Source organism: Madurella fahalii (assembly GCF_045866475.1).
Source record: "Madurella fahalii IFM 68171 DNA, scaffold_6, whole genome shotgun sequence".
NCBI lineage: Eukaryota > Fungi > Ascomycota > Sordariomycetes > Sordariales > Madurella > Madurella fahalii.
This window is the reverse complement of record NW_027263976.1, coordinates 4,156,086-4,169,490: the sequence shown is the minus strand read 5'-3', so window position 1 is coordinate 4,169,490 and position 13,405 is coordinate 4,156,086. Positions and strand designations below refer to the sequence as shown.

The 13,405-nt window shown below is 56.5% G+C and overlaps 2 protein-coding genes and 1 non-coding gene across 3 annotated transcripts; 1 reads left to right on the top strand and 2 right to left on the bottom strand.

Moving 5' to 3' along the window:
• Positions 1-4,189: 4,189 nt before the first annotated feature.
• On the top strand, positions 4,190-4,313 carry MFIFM68171_t170. The gene is made up of 2 exons: positions 4,190-4,226; positions 4,278-4,313. It is a non-coding gene; the product is annotated as a tRNA-Ala (tRNA).
• Positions 4,314-4,698: 385 nt separating this feature from the next.
• MFIFM68171_11256 (uncharacterized protein) lies at positions 4,699-5,550 on the bottom strand (the record flags this gene model as incomplete). Its single annotated transcript, XM_071066675.1, has 1 exon — positions 4,699-5,550. One exon carries the CDS (start codon positions 5,548-5,550, stop codon positions 4,699-4,701), a length of 852 nt encoding a protein of 283 aa, XP_070922776.1.
• Positions 5,551-9,632: 4,082 nt separating this feature from the next.
• MFIFM68171_11255 (uncharacterized protein) lies at positions 9,633-11,926 on the bottom strand (the record flags this gene model as incomplete). Its single annotated transcript, XM_071066674.1, has 2 exons — positions 9,633-11,646; positions 11,736-11,926. 2 exons carry the CDS (start codon positions 11,924-11,926, stop codon positions 9,633-9,635), a joined length of 2,205 nt encoding a protein of 734 aa, XP_070922775.1.
• Positions 11,927-13,405: the final 1,479 nt, after the last annotated feature.

The following is a 13,405-nucleotide window of genomic DNA, read 5'->3' as shown; positions in this document are numbered from 1 at the left end:
ACGAGCGCTGTGTGTTCTGCAGATTTCCGAGTGTTAGCTGACCTTTTAGCGGGCCGCTAACCAGCCTGTTCGTCCCGTCTTTAGCGTCTGACCCTACATACTCCGCCCAGCTTCTCGAATTGCGCAATGCGTCCTCCACCAACGTGCAGGGCCAATCAGCGGCCGCTACGGTGGACGACAAGGGGCTCGGCGGCTAATCCCCTACCTTACACGCTTGCAGTCCCCAACTGCTGGGCGCCGCCGCCGCATCTACCTACCCTACTGTACAATACCTGGCCGGCAAGCCCGCGGCAGCGTCCTGCGGACAGCCTCCAAAAGTCAACCATCGGTTGGCACCTGGCAACATTCCCCTAAAAGCCAACAACCCGCACCGCCCCTCCACCGGCATCTGCTGTCATGGAGTCAGGGGGTTTCGAGGCAGACTCGGCCCCGTCCCGACGCCCTGGTTCCAGCATCTGCTGCAGGCACGGCTAGGCGAATGCGGCGCCGCATCCACAGTGCCGTGTAAGTCAAGCCCTGTACTTTGCTCGCCTCCTTTCTCCATCCTCGACCTGTATTCTCTGTGGCATCGACGTCCTCGCCGCTCCAGGAGGCCGTTGGTATGCCTTCTCCTGTTTATACTTATAAAAGGATGATCGCTCTCTGTTGACCACTTGTGCTTCGTCTCAACGCACAACATCGACCGAGCATCCAAATCAACCATCCAGTCGTCAGCAGCTTCTAGGGAGTCTTCCGTACCGCACTGCTACCTCATCACTCACATCTTACCATACCGACATCTAGTCCTCTGAACCAGTTTTCCGCCCTCTTAGCGCCCTAGTTCCATTCCATCATCCAGTGATATCCCGTCCAGCATGTGCAGTTGGGAGCGCACCGTATACGCCTGCCACTGCCGCAGTAAACCGACCAGAGTCCCGTACTCGTGCTCCGTCTACACACGCCACATCTACGGTTCATGCCGCTTCGATAGTGCTCACGACCAGGTCCACGAGGTCATCAGCTACGACTACTGCGAGGACTGCCGGAGATTATACGAATATGTCAACCTATAAGCCCTCATTCCCACCCTTCCTCTGGTCCCAATCACGGCTTAGTGGTTGGGATGCCAGCAGTCGAGGCAAATCCGCGGCATAACCGCAGAGGAGATCTAAGCCCCGGAGCACCATCACCACCTCGAATGGTATGAACATGCTGAGCTCCCCATGCCGCTTTCGGACGCGACTCACTGACTTCGGCTGCTAGAGCACCCGTACCATGATTTCATCATTAGATTTATGCGTTGAGCGCACTGGCATAGACAGCACGACTGGTTTCGGCGATCCATATCTCTTTTACTACGGCATTCCTTGTTTTTCCGATTTCGACTTGCATATACGAATGAGCACAACGGCAATATTAGACAGATAGATTCGGAACCAGCATCACTGCTGCATCAGGGGTTGGGACAAATCAGAGGGTCTGCATTGTGTTTTTCATACTTGTTTTTTCTTGTACTTAGCGTATCTCCCACATTCCACAGTTAGAGATAGTACCAGTAGTAGATACTTTGTTCTATACACCAGGTTCACCACAGCGCACACATCCCATCTCAGCCATCGACTTGCCCGTGCTTACCAACTGGGACATGTACTAGATACGGCGAGGTCCACTATCACCAGTGGGCAGTGCAAATCAAAACCAAAACGCTAGGCGGGCTGGTCCGATCCTGCGGGCCATAATACTTACTGGATCACCAGAGCGATAATATGAAGCTACCCCTAGTCTTCCCTCAGTAGCCGTCGTCCAACCGGCCCCATGTGCATTTCGGCCGTCGTCCAGGAAGTTTCTATTTTGGCGTGGCTTCGCTGACGCCGCCGGGCGGCCGAATGTGCACCAGCCCCCGATCCTCCCGTCGACGCCGCCGGTTGCCACCGATTTCAGATCGCGTTTTCACATCTGACGCAGTAGTCCAACAAGGTTTGCGGCAACACCCCGAAACGTTTTGGGCCCCCAGACCCGCCCCGCCCTGCCTCCATGAACTGGGCGGTGGAGCTGATCTGCTCCACGGCCGCAGAGCCGGGCCGAGGCGTGCTCAGCTCTCGGGTCCTTCGGAGCTCGTTGGTCCAAGTTTGTGTGCATATCGGCCGGTCTCTGAGCTCTGGACCAGTGGCTACCTTTTTTACCCCCTATGTAGGGCCCTGCGCCAACCGGCCTTCGATGACACCCCCAAATTTACTCATCCATGACAAAATCACGCCGACAACGCTAACGGCCGCGTTGGGCTCTGGTTGCAGGTGCACGGAGGCAAATCCCGTGGGGCGGGCCAATCAGCCACGTTTTCGACGAGCCAACGGCTTCTCCAGAAGAGGCCAACCGTGTCGTCGAAACTCCATGCAAAGAAGGGCTGTGCCTCATCCCCGCGTCGGCCCCATTCACCGCAGGATATCAGCCGCAGGACCCGGCCAGTGGGGGCCGAATTACCCTCCGCTGAATCACTCCCCCAATATTAACCCTAAGACACACGTACACCTCGTCTCCTCGAGCACCAGATAACTGGGACAGGCCGACGACCATGGCGTCTGGGATGCACTGTGATCCCGCATGCTTGCTCGTCTGTCTATCAAATAAATCGGACGTAGCCCAACTAGTTGATCCCTGAGCGCAGGGCCGTGATGCGCCCCACTTGAGTCTTCCCGTTCAAGGTGGACGATGGAGAAACCAATTGTAGGCGGCCAAAAAGGTGAGGCAGATAAGTAGCGGCCATGATGCAAACCACGGCATCTGTCGTCAGCGAGCCCGCAGTGATGACAACATCCCCGTACTGCAGTCATAGTCACCCAAAAACCCTTTGCGTTGCCAGACGCGGAATCATCCGGCTCCGCCACCACAAGGCCTGGCTGGACAGTTTCACCAGAGAGAAGCGCGGCTTGGCAGGGCTGAGATGCCCGGCATTTGACAAGGATGATTTGCTTCTAGATCCAATTTTGGTGCCTGGCGGCTTTCGCCGACCAGGGCCAACCGATCCTCCTATGTGGTAGACGAGACAATAGCTACCCTACTGGGCGATCCCTAACCCCGATCGACCTGGGTCGGCCTCTGCTCTGGCCAGTGATGTTCAGGGCATGCAGTGGCACATGGACTGATTCAGACGAAACCCGTCCCAACCCGCAGTCTACACATCATCTTGTTTCTGCTTGCGGGTATCCGCGCCAGAATACTGCGCCCCCCCAGCCCGGGCCGCTTGGATGCGGAATATTGGCATCTCAAGTTCGATTCTAGTCCCCTCCAACCAGCCCCCCAGGGCCCCAGCGCTAGGGCTCATCCAACCAGAAATGATACCGGAGCGGGCCAGGTGAGATATTCTCCGACTCCTGATGACAGGTTACACAAACTCCGTGCTACTCCTTGCTACGTGTACCGTAGTGGGAAGCCGAGTAATCCGAGCGTGGAGCTGTGCCATCTTTCTGCGCTTCGGTGCTTATCTTACGTGTTACCTCACTTTATGGTGCAGACACTTTCAAATGGGGTCGGTTACACTAGCCGTTGTGAAAGACGTCGTCACATCCTTGACCGAGCGGCCGCCCCACGGATCAACGCATGACGCCGCGACGATCCCGTATATAAGTGATCTACGGTTGGGTCGCATGGTCAGGCAACAGCGACTGCATACGATCACACGTATCCAACTATACATTGTACTGAGACTTTGGGGCTTTGCTGGCAGTCCCAAGAAATCCAAACCCCGAGCAGGTGCCTCCCACCACCCTCTCTAGGAGTTGGCACGAGCTGGCGAAGTGCTTTGTCGCAACTCAAAATAGAGATATAATAGAAAAGGAGCCCGGAAATGAAACACTGCGACAACAGTTATTCATCATTATTGCTAAGAATGTCAAGACTCAAGAGAAGAGAAGGAGAAGGTTAAGTAATCTACCGGACCACGATGGCCTAATCTACCAAAGCTATTAGTACTGACTATCCAATGCCGCGTCCGCTGTCTCCCTCCAACTTTGATGAAAGAAGTTCCACAACCCTTAAGATTAAATCCACACTCCAGATCTGCTCTCCTTTTGTTAGACTCCACAACAGCGCTCAACGAGAGCAAAATTTTCTCGCTCCTTACCCCACCTTCCCTTGTCTCTAATGACTCAGTCCTAACCCCCTGAAATACCGCAATATGTGCCATCCAAATCAACCATCCAACAAAGACAACGGGCGTGTAGCTCAGTTGGTAGAGCGTTCGCTTAGCATCCTGTACGGTTCTCTCTGCTCGAGTAGCCCAGGGTTCTGATTAAGGTGTATGCGAAAGGTCCTGGGTTCAATTCCCAGCCCTTCCATTTTGAGGATTCACGGAAAGAGCGCTCTCTCGCTCTCTGGCTCTCTCTCTCTCTCTCTCTCTCTTTTTTGCTGCTTTGGGATTTGAACCAAGCTTACCCAGATACCAAGTTGCACTTGGGTATATGTCGACGACAGACAACTTTGCGTGTAGATATACATTACGATCCAATTTATTATAATCATGCTCGACACGACGTTTGCATGTAGATAAATATATATGAAATATATATATATTTATATCTCCTTACTGAGAAGAATGGTTTCTCGAGTTGACTACGTACTTCGGCGGCGCATGATAAAACTTGGTGGTTCCGCCGGCCAACCTAGCGTCTTCTGCACGCGTACGGCTCGTCTCCCAACCTGCACAACACCGTACGCCTCCCTTTACACGCTGATGGTGACGGCAAACACGCCCTGGCCCGCGCCGACGTATGCGACGTTCTGGTCGGCCTCGGTCCGGCCGAACGCGCACGACGTCGACCCGGTGATGGTGCCGACGGTGGTGGGCCTGCCCACGGCCGGGTCGACCTCGACGAGCGAGTTCCTGCCGTTGGTCGTGACGTAGACCTTGCCGTTGGGGCCGAAGCACAGGTCGTCGCCCATCAGGTTGGTCCACAGCGTCTGCACGGCGCCTGTGGCCTTGGCCGTGGCCGGGTCGACGGCGATCTTGTGGAAGCTGTTGCGGAAGATGTTGGTGTACCACACGACGCCGTCCTTGTACTTGATGCCGTCGATGCCGAACGGGATGCCGCCCGTCGGCGCCATGGTCGGGTCCTGCAGCACCACCGCGTACTCGCCCGTGTTGACATCCATCTTGTACACGTTGCCCTTGCCCGCGTCCGCCACCAGCACGCTGCTGTTGTCAAAGGCGCACAGCCCGTTCAGGTTGCTGGCCTCGGTGATGGTCTTGATCAGCGACGCCCGCGGCGACCCGCCCGAAAAGTCCACCTTGTAGATGCCCTTGCCGCCGATGACGGCGAAGACATCGGGCGCATACTCGCCGATGCCGCTGAGTCCGGACGCGCCCGACACCACGACGGCCGTCGACGACGTCTTGGCGACCGGGTCGATGGAGTACAGGTTGGCGCTATTCATGTTGGTCGCCAGGATCTGGCCATTGGGGCGCACCGCGACGTTCTCGATGGATTGGAGCCGCACCACTTGGGTGGCGCTCTGCCGGGGCGAGATGGTCGCCGCGTTGGCGAGGGTGGCGAGGAGCGGGAGGAAGAAGAACATGGTGGCGGTTTTCTTTTCTTTGCTCTTTTTTATTACTCTTGTTCTTCTCGAAAAGCCGAGTTCAGGAAACGAAAACGAAGAGGACAAACCTCAGCCGTGATCTGCACTGCACAAGATAGAATTCTGTTTCTGGACCTCGAGATTGAAGACGCCGTCCCGAGAAGATATTCCCCCCGCCATGGGCCCTCCCCCATTTCTTCTTTTCCCCCACGATTCTGAGTGTCGTAACATGATGGCGGTATAAATAGGGCTTGGCGTTTTCAATTGGGAGAAATTGGGCGTAGCCGCAGCCTAAATACCGCGCTGGGGGTTGAGTGCTGATTATAGAGTTGTTTCCTGGGGCCAGCAATCTGGCTAATCCGGGGGAAGTCGTCGCCATTGCTCAAAGCGGCAACACCGCTCGGCTCTATCCGAGGAGCCTTGTGCCGGAATCCAGTTATGTAGTCCGATTGTAGCGGGGGAATTGTTTAATCCTCAGCGATATACCCCTGAGCTCTTAGGGGAAGATGGAAAGGAGGGGTTTAGTATTCCACACCCAGTCGGCATCAAGGCGGCATCGAATAGGGGAGACGTAACGTAAAATCGGGCTGGCTGTATGCCCGGCCCCGGGACGGGGATGCCTTATCCGTGACGTAGTCGGTGTAGATCTCGAAGGCCGGACACGGCTGCCCTAACCCAAGGTAGCGAACAATAACGGCGCTTACCCTACCTTAGACAATATTTCTTTGTGGAACTGCCTGGCCGTCGAGTTTGGCGTGTGACATCCCGTCCATCTTCTGAGGACCGCGATTAGCATGATAATACATGGTAGACGTAGGCACGGTCGGGGCCTGGTACACAATGTCGGACTGAACATCCACTGTATTCCCCTCCATCTCAACCCCGTTTGCCAGACCAACACTCCGTGCTCGAGCTTTGGGTGTTCTGCGCGTTGTCGTAAAAAGGAATACTGCTCGGAATATTTTCTTTGCCTCAGCTGCCATAGCCAGTCCTTCCGGAGAGGAGCTGAAATCCCCTCCTGCTCTCTTCTGATTCCACCGCCCCTCCCGGCCTCGGCATCCGCGCTCCCAACCAGAAACCCAGTGCGCCAATCACCGCAACACCTGCGAGCGTATCTATCACAACGCCGGCAATCCACGCTTCGGAACGCGAGGATGACTCGGATTCCTCTGCGGCATTGTCCGCAGAGTCTGTTGCGTCGGGAAGAATGGTGGAATCGCTCGTGGGGCTTGTGGTTGAGGGAGGAATTGTTCGATATATCGTGCTAGTCGACCATGCATTGGCGCAGTTGTGCACAATCTAGCTGTCTGTCGCCGATGGATAAGCTTCGTAGACAGTTATAGTATAGCAATCATGGTCCGGGCTGCTGTGAAAGGCGAATGTTGTGTGAGCCAAAGCCCCTGATATCTCGAATGCCTTGCGCTGTGTGCGGCTCGAAATTGGACTCACCATGTCCATGTACCGCCTCTTCTGTTGGTCGGAGTGCCCCGGGAACAGGCAGTGAGGATATTACAGTTGCCTCCAATGCTGCAGCATCCCCCAAAGGTGCTTGAGAGTGCAAATACCGAATCACTCCCGCAGTTCACGGTCTCAACTAGAAGTCTGAGATCAGGAGGGAAAGTTAACGGAAAGTGGTAACTGGACGCATCAACATACCGGCTCCGTTGGAGTTCATGTAAAGCCCCTGGAAATTCGCCCGGCCATCCGTTGCCGCTGTCTGCGAATAACGCCACGCCCGCAAGGCACTGGAGAGTCCAGAGAAGCCGACCCACGCGGAGGCAGGAGGGGCGAACCTTCGGCAGAAAGTCCATGGTTCCTGTCACGGTTCCGGCTTTTGATGGTCCACCAAGAACAATAATGACGACGGAGAAAATGGAATGGAGGGACAGGCTCCTGGAGTATTGTGGGATAAAGAAGAAATTTAAGCCACAAATAGAGGGGAAAGAGCTGAAGAGTTAGATCTCCGCTTACAATTTTCCGTGGGGTTCTTCTTGGAGAGTGTAAGTCGTTGATGCGCATAGAAGGACTCGGCTATCCCTCGAGGCTTTCCAACCGGAGACTTCCAGTCCAGTCAACTCGGCAGAGTTTTCGACTCAGGAGATGTGGCCAATGACACTTGCAAGTTTGTCATTGGGACACCTTCAATAAGTGGAGTAATTCCGCCATCAGGAACGCGGGATGCTCATTAGCTTCAACGTCCCGAGCCAACGAAGAGTTAAGCCGTCCCCACGGGTGCCCCAGCCCAATGGTGTGCAATGGGCAAAATGTAGCCCAATTGGACAATCTCATCTGAATCTCGCATCCGTGTGACGTGAACCGACCAACCGGTTCGCAGCCTTGGTTGGTGTTCATACGTGAGGGTTACTCTGGGGCTGACAGCCAAGATCGCTGTCCTCGATGCCCTCCACCTGGTGGACGATCGCCATTGGCCTGAACCCGCATCTTTGACCAAAACGAGTCATACAAGCGGTCGTCTGGACATATACAAACACGTGATAAACGCATTGCTCGAATGTGCTGATAGGTACCGTACATATGGGGCGCAGAGTGTGGGCTAGCTAATTACTACGTTAGAAATTCGAGGTAGATAGCATAGTAAGTGTAAATGGCGCCTTTTTCACTGTATTTTCTCCGGTCAACGTTCCGAGGAAAAATGTCAAGCGGCAATACCTGATTTTACGCAGACCTATTGTTGTCGGGGCACACCTGCTGGCACCTGCCGGACTATGGGGAATTAGCCCCTGGCTACATGACGTTCGTAGGGCCAACGGAAATGCATCACGATCCCTCGCAACGGCCCGGCTTGGATCTACACTACTCACAACGGTGCTGTAACCCACACGGATACCTTGCAGCTCTCCAAGAGAGAGAGGGGGCCCAGTAGCTTGTGCAGGCCATGACAATCTGACAGCTTTTGGTCAGCCCCTGCCCTGAGAATCATCGGAACCTTTGCCTCGGGGCCGCGGTTCTGGTGTTTGGGAACTGCTTGGGTTTCTTTTGGGGGCGCTGCCAAGAGTCCACTCTTCAAGCTCCACTACACTAGCGTCCTGTACATGTTGGATGCGACCTCGCAAGCTTGGTGCGTATAAGGTAAGATCCTCGCGTCACCAACAAGGGGTTGAACCCTAGTCGATATCCACAGCGAGTTGCATCCGAACCTGTCAGCTCGGGAAACCGTCCGAGCGCAATGTGTCCCCAGGCCCGGATAGACAACAGGGAAACACGCAGGGGCGTTTGAAAACGCGGACTGTAGTCCATGATTTATCATTGGCCAGTTCCTTTTTCTACCCAATGGCCCGGTCACCCCGCTTTGCGGGCCTCTCTTCTGGGCACCACGCAGGTTAAGCTGCAGCCGGCCACTGCCAGCTTCCGATGCCAGCCCGATTGCAGAAGACGTACACTCCAACACGTGGAGGAGAGATCAATTTGTGGGGAAACAACAGCAAGCTTTGGTGACGATCTTTTCGCGCGCTCCCCTGGCTGCCGAAAGCCCCGATTCCGCAGCTCCCGGCGACGCCCGTCGGCACCCTCCCTCCCCCACCACCGGGCCATACCAAACACGGAAATGAGCACCAGTGTCCACCGGATGAGCTGCCGAGGATTGTCCCACATTCCGTTTGTTTGGGACCCGTCAAGAGCTAGCCCAGGAGGGGAAAGGATGGACGAACATCGAATGATGTATGTGCAGTGGAAATATCGCGTGCGCCACGGATCCATTGCACCCCTTCAGGAGACTTGTAAGAGAGGGTACGTGGGCCGGGGGCGTGTACAGGATTCGGAACAGCGAGAACGTATCCACATGTCGTTGAAGGACAGCTTTACTATGTGTTGACGCCTAAAGAAGATACTGCAAAGTAGATAGCCAAACACGTAGTAACCACCCATTCCGAGGCGCCCGCTTCCCAACAATAGAGCAACTCCAAAGGGATATTTGACTTGACAGTCTGCCTCTCCGACAGATCTTCTCAACGCCTCGTCCGTAAACTCGGATGTAAAAAAGAAAAGCCCCCCATAGCTCCATGCACCGCCGCCACTTGAACAAAGAAAATATGATGGTTGTACACGAGAAACTCAAGCCTGCATTAGAGAACCGACGTCTGGAACGACAATGACGCCTGCTGTGATGGGCCAGGCTTGTGTTGGTGAAAGCCTTGTTCGGGTCCATCTAGGTAAGGCGCGTGGTGCTTGACCGACGAGGTCAGCAGGTGAAGACCCCTGCAGTGGGTGGCTACTCCTTGTTTGACCAAGTTGCTAATGGAACGCTCGCTGCCGTCAAATACGTCGTAGGGAAAAATGATGGATCGTTCGCTGACGAGCTTGCTCTGGTCGAAAGCCCCTTGCTCGAGCAAAAGAACGGCGCAGCGGAGATAACGCGCCTCCATGTGGATGTCGGAGCGGACGTCGGTGCGCTGGATGGCGTATTTGACCAGCTGGAGCGGCGTGTTGCCGCAGTTGTTGAACACGTTGACGCTGGCGGCCTTGGCGCACAGAAACTGCACCGCCGTGACGATACCGAACTCGGCCGCGTAGTGCAAGGCCGTGTTGCCCTCGGTATCGCGCTTCCCCAAGTAACTGTGGACGTCAAAATCCGACTGCTTCGAGGCCACTTCAAACATGCTCTCCAACTTGGCGCCCAGGTCCTTCTCCGAAAGGCCCCTACCCGAGGCAGCCCTGCGGAGCAGCTTCATCAGCGGTGTCCGTCTCACAGCCTGAGCGCTGCTGTCGTTGGGGTCTATGCTGGTGTCGGCTGGGTGAAGCGAGATCAGACTGTCGGATCCGCATGTCGATGTGTCACCGGTGCACGGTGCGTTGGACTCGGAAAACTCGGGAAGGTAGCGCCGGATGAATTCGACCTCGTCGCCAAAGATGCGATGCAGCTTCGGGGCCGTCTTCTCCAGGTTTTGGCGGATGCTGTGCCACAGCCGCTCACCATCGGCTGCCTTGTTCGCGACCAGGAACCGAGCGGCCCCATGACCAACCTCCCTAAAGACATAGTACAGAGTCTCAATGGGGAATTCTTTCTTGGCGACGAGGTGGTGCAGGAAGGTCTGCTTGTCGACATCGCGGTGGCAGAAATCGTACCCCCGAGACCGCAAGCTCCGAACGAGATTAAGGAACGAGACGGGCCGCACGCGCGGGTATTCCGGAGGGTGGTAGACATGGAGAAACGTCTCTCCACGGTGGTTGACCACTTGAACATCATCGGTGTGCCTGATAATCAGCAGCAAAAGCGAGACGCGCGCGCCCCATCGCGCAGCCACGTGAAGCAACGAGTTGCCAAACTTGTCCACCATGTTAGCCTCGTCATCGGTGATGGTAAAGTTGCGGAAATCGGGCCCTTCGACCCTTTGGGCGTCGATGGCTCTCGATAACCGTTCATGGACGCAGCCGGGGGAGGAGCCGACATAGGCAGAGCAGCACATGCGGACCAGGGCGGCGTTCAAGTCCTCGGTCGTGGGGTTGACGTTGGAGTACTTTGGCTTGAACAGACCGGTGGACGGTTTGGTGGTGCCTTTGAACGCCTTCCGCGGCTTCTCCTGGAGATGGGCGAGAAACTCTTCGCGGGTCATCTTGCTGAGCGCCGTGTTGGGGCCGGTGCCATTCAAGTTGATGCCCTTGGACGACGCCGACGAAGAGGACCGCGCCAAGCTGGATATTCCGGACGAGATACTCGAGAGAACTGAGGCCCATGATCTGCGCTTGGCGGACTTGGTGGATGGCGAAGTTGACGATGCTCGTGACGGAGACTTGTCTCTGAGATACGTGTCGGACGTGGCTGACGAGTCGGTGCTGATGCCCGGTGGTGTTGACTCGGGGGAATCGGGCTGCTTGATGGTTCGGGGGGTCTCGGCGAAATACACGGGGTGTGGTTGGTCGATGTGCATAGGGAGGCCGGGCGACTCGTCTGCATAGAAACCGTGTGATCGTGCTACCTCGAGCCGCCGACGGACCTTCCTAATCCTCATCCGCCGTTCCTCCCGGACCGACCTCAAGAAGCGCACACGGATGAGCATGGTGGCCAGATCTCTCGGTCTCCAGTCGTCGATCCTGCGATCGGGAAGGAGGCTCTTCAGATGCTTGTGCGTGTTACGCTGCCTGGACGCCGCCTCAAGTCAGTCAGTGCGACTTTTGCGCACGCACGCGGGGACTGGCAATCGGCGCAATTGCGGGACGGAGATGCGCACCTCGGATCAAACGTTCCGTCCTTCAAGAGTTCCAGAATCCGCACCAGCGGCAGTCGCTCGCTCTGGGTGCAAACATAAAGCCGCAAAAGCTTCTTCTGCTTCTCGGCCGGCCATGGCTTTTCGCGACGCCCTCGGCGGGCAGCCGGGGGCGAGACACGGTTGGTTGTCGCAACTTCCATCATCTCTTTCATTCTCCTTCTCTCTCCCTCTCTCTCTTACTTTTTTTCCCTTTCCCCCCCTTTTTTTTTAAAAAAAAAAAAAAAAAAAATCTTGTTTTTCCCTTCTCGCAATGTTTCGAATCCCCTCACTCACGGCCCAGATTCAGCGACGATCGGCGAACAACAACTTCGGAAGGCGAACTCGCGGTCGTCGACTTGAAAGACCTGGAGAAAAGCATTTGCTATTGCGGTGTCGCTCTGCGGTCATTCACGGGCTCGAATGCGAAGATATCGATTGACAGGACGATGGCGGCTGCGTGACATGGCTGCGAGTGACGATGAGGCTTCGGGAGCGTCCGCCGTTTTAAGATGTCAGCGACCGACCAAACACTGTCGTGTTCGCGGGGGCCATCGCCTTCCCCAATTGGTTCTAGAAGGTGTCGGCGGCCAATCGCTGGGCGCTGGCAACTCGCTAACCCCGGAACCAGTCCCCAGACCCTGGGTCGCAATTTCCACCACCGACCGGAGGCCTTGGATGGTGGACGGCTTGACCAGCTTTGAGCACCCCTCCCCTTCCTCCCCTCTCATTATTATTCCTTTCCCCGCTCGGAGACGCATTGTCACCGTCCGAGCGACTCAGCCATTGGGGCTCTTTCGGGCCAGGGCGAGGAGCAGGGCAATCGGCATCACGGTGGGGGGAAATTGCGGAGAGGGGGGGGGGGGGGGGGAGGGAAAGGGGACAAGACGCAGACCGTGTCTTGTCCCGATTGACAACCCAACTGCCGGGCCCCTCTCCAGAGTGCAGCCTGGAGGAGAGTTCCACGACCAACCCGGCCGAACACGCAAGAGGCAAGATGTGGGCTGGGCAGCGGAGCGGGAAGGATTGATGAGACAGGGCAGGCTTTCGGGAGATGGAGGAGGGAAAAAGTGGGAGGGGGGCCTGGCAGCCGGCTGGCACCTTGCGTCTTGGCTGCCCTGCCCGCCGTCAGGTTACACGGACAGCGAATCAGGCCTAGCGGATTGCATTCCTGCGCCCCACATTGCCCGAGCGCACAGGGCAGCTGGCGGCTGGCATTGGCCAGGCGGGCCAGCCAGGCCACTCGCAAGCCTGAACCAAGCCTGGAACCAAGCCTGAGCCACGCCTGGGCTGCCCCCTCGGCAGCCGCTGCCCTTCTGGTTCAGTCAGTCGCGGCTAGATTACCCGCATCGAGACAAGTGAATTAGCTCTCCCGACCGTCGCTCACTGCCAATTTGCAGTGTAGTCAAAGTTACCCTCATGCAGCGCTCGCCGCACACCAGTCGCCCGTCGCCCGTCGCCCGTCGCTCCACCGCTCCACCGCTCCACCGCTCCACCGCTCCCCAGCGACTCGGTGCCAACGCCGGTGGGATGGAATCACTCCGATCGGTGAGCAGTTCGCGTGTCGCTGCACGAACGGGGCGCTATGGGAATACCCCTGCTGCCCCTATCTGCACTCGGCACCCCTCGGCTTGCGGGCGCCGATAGGGCAAATT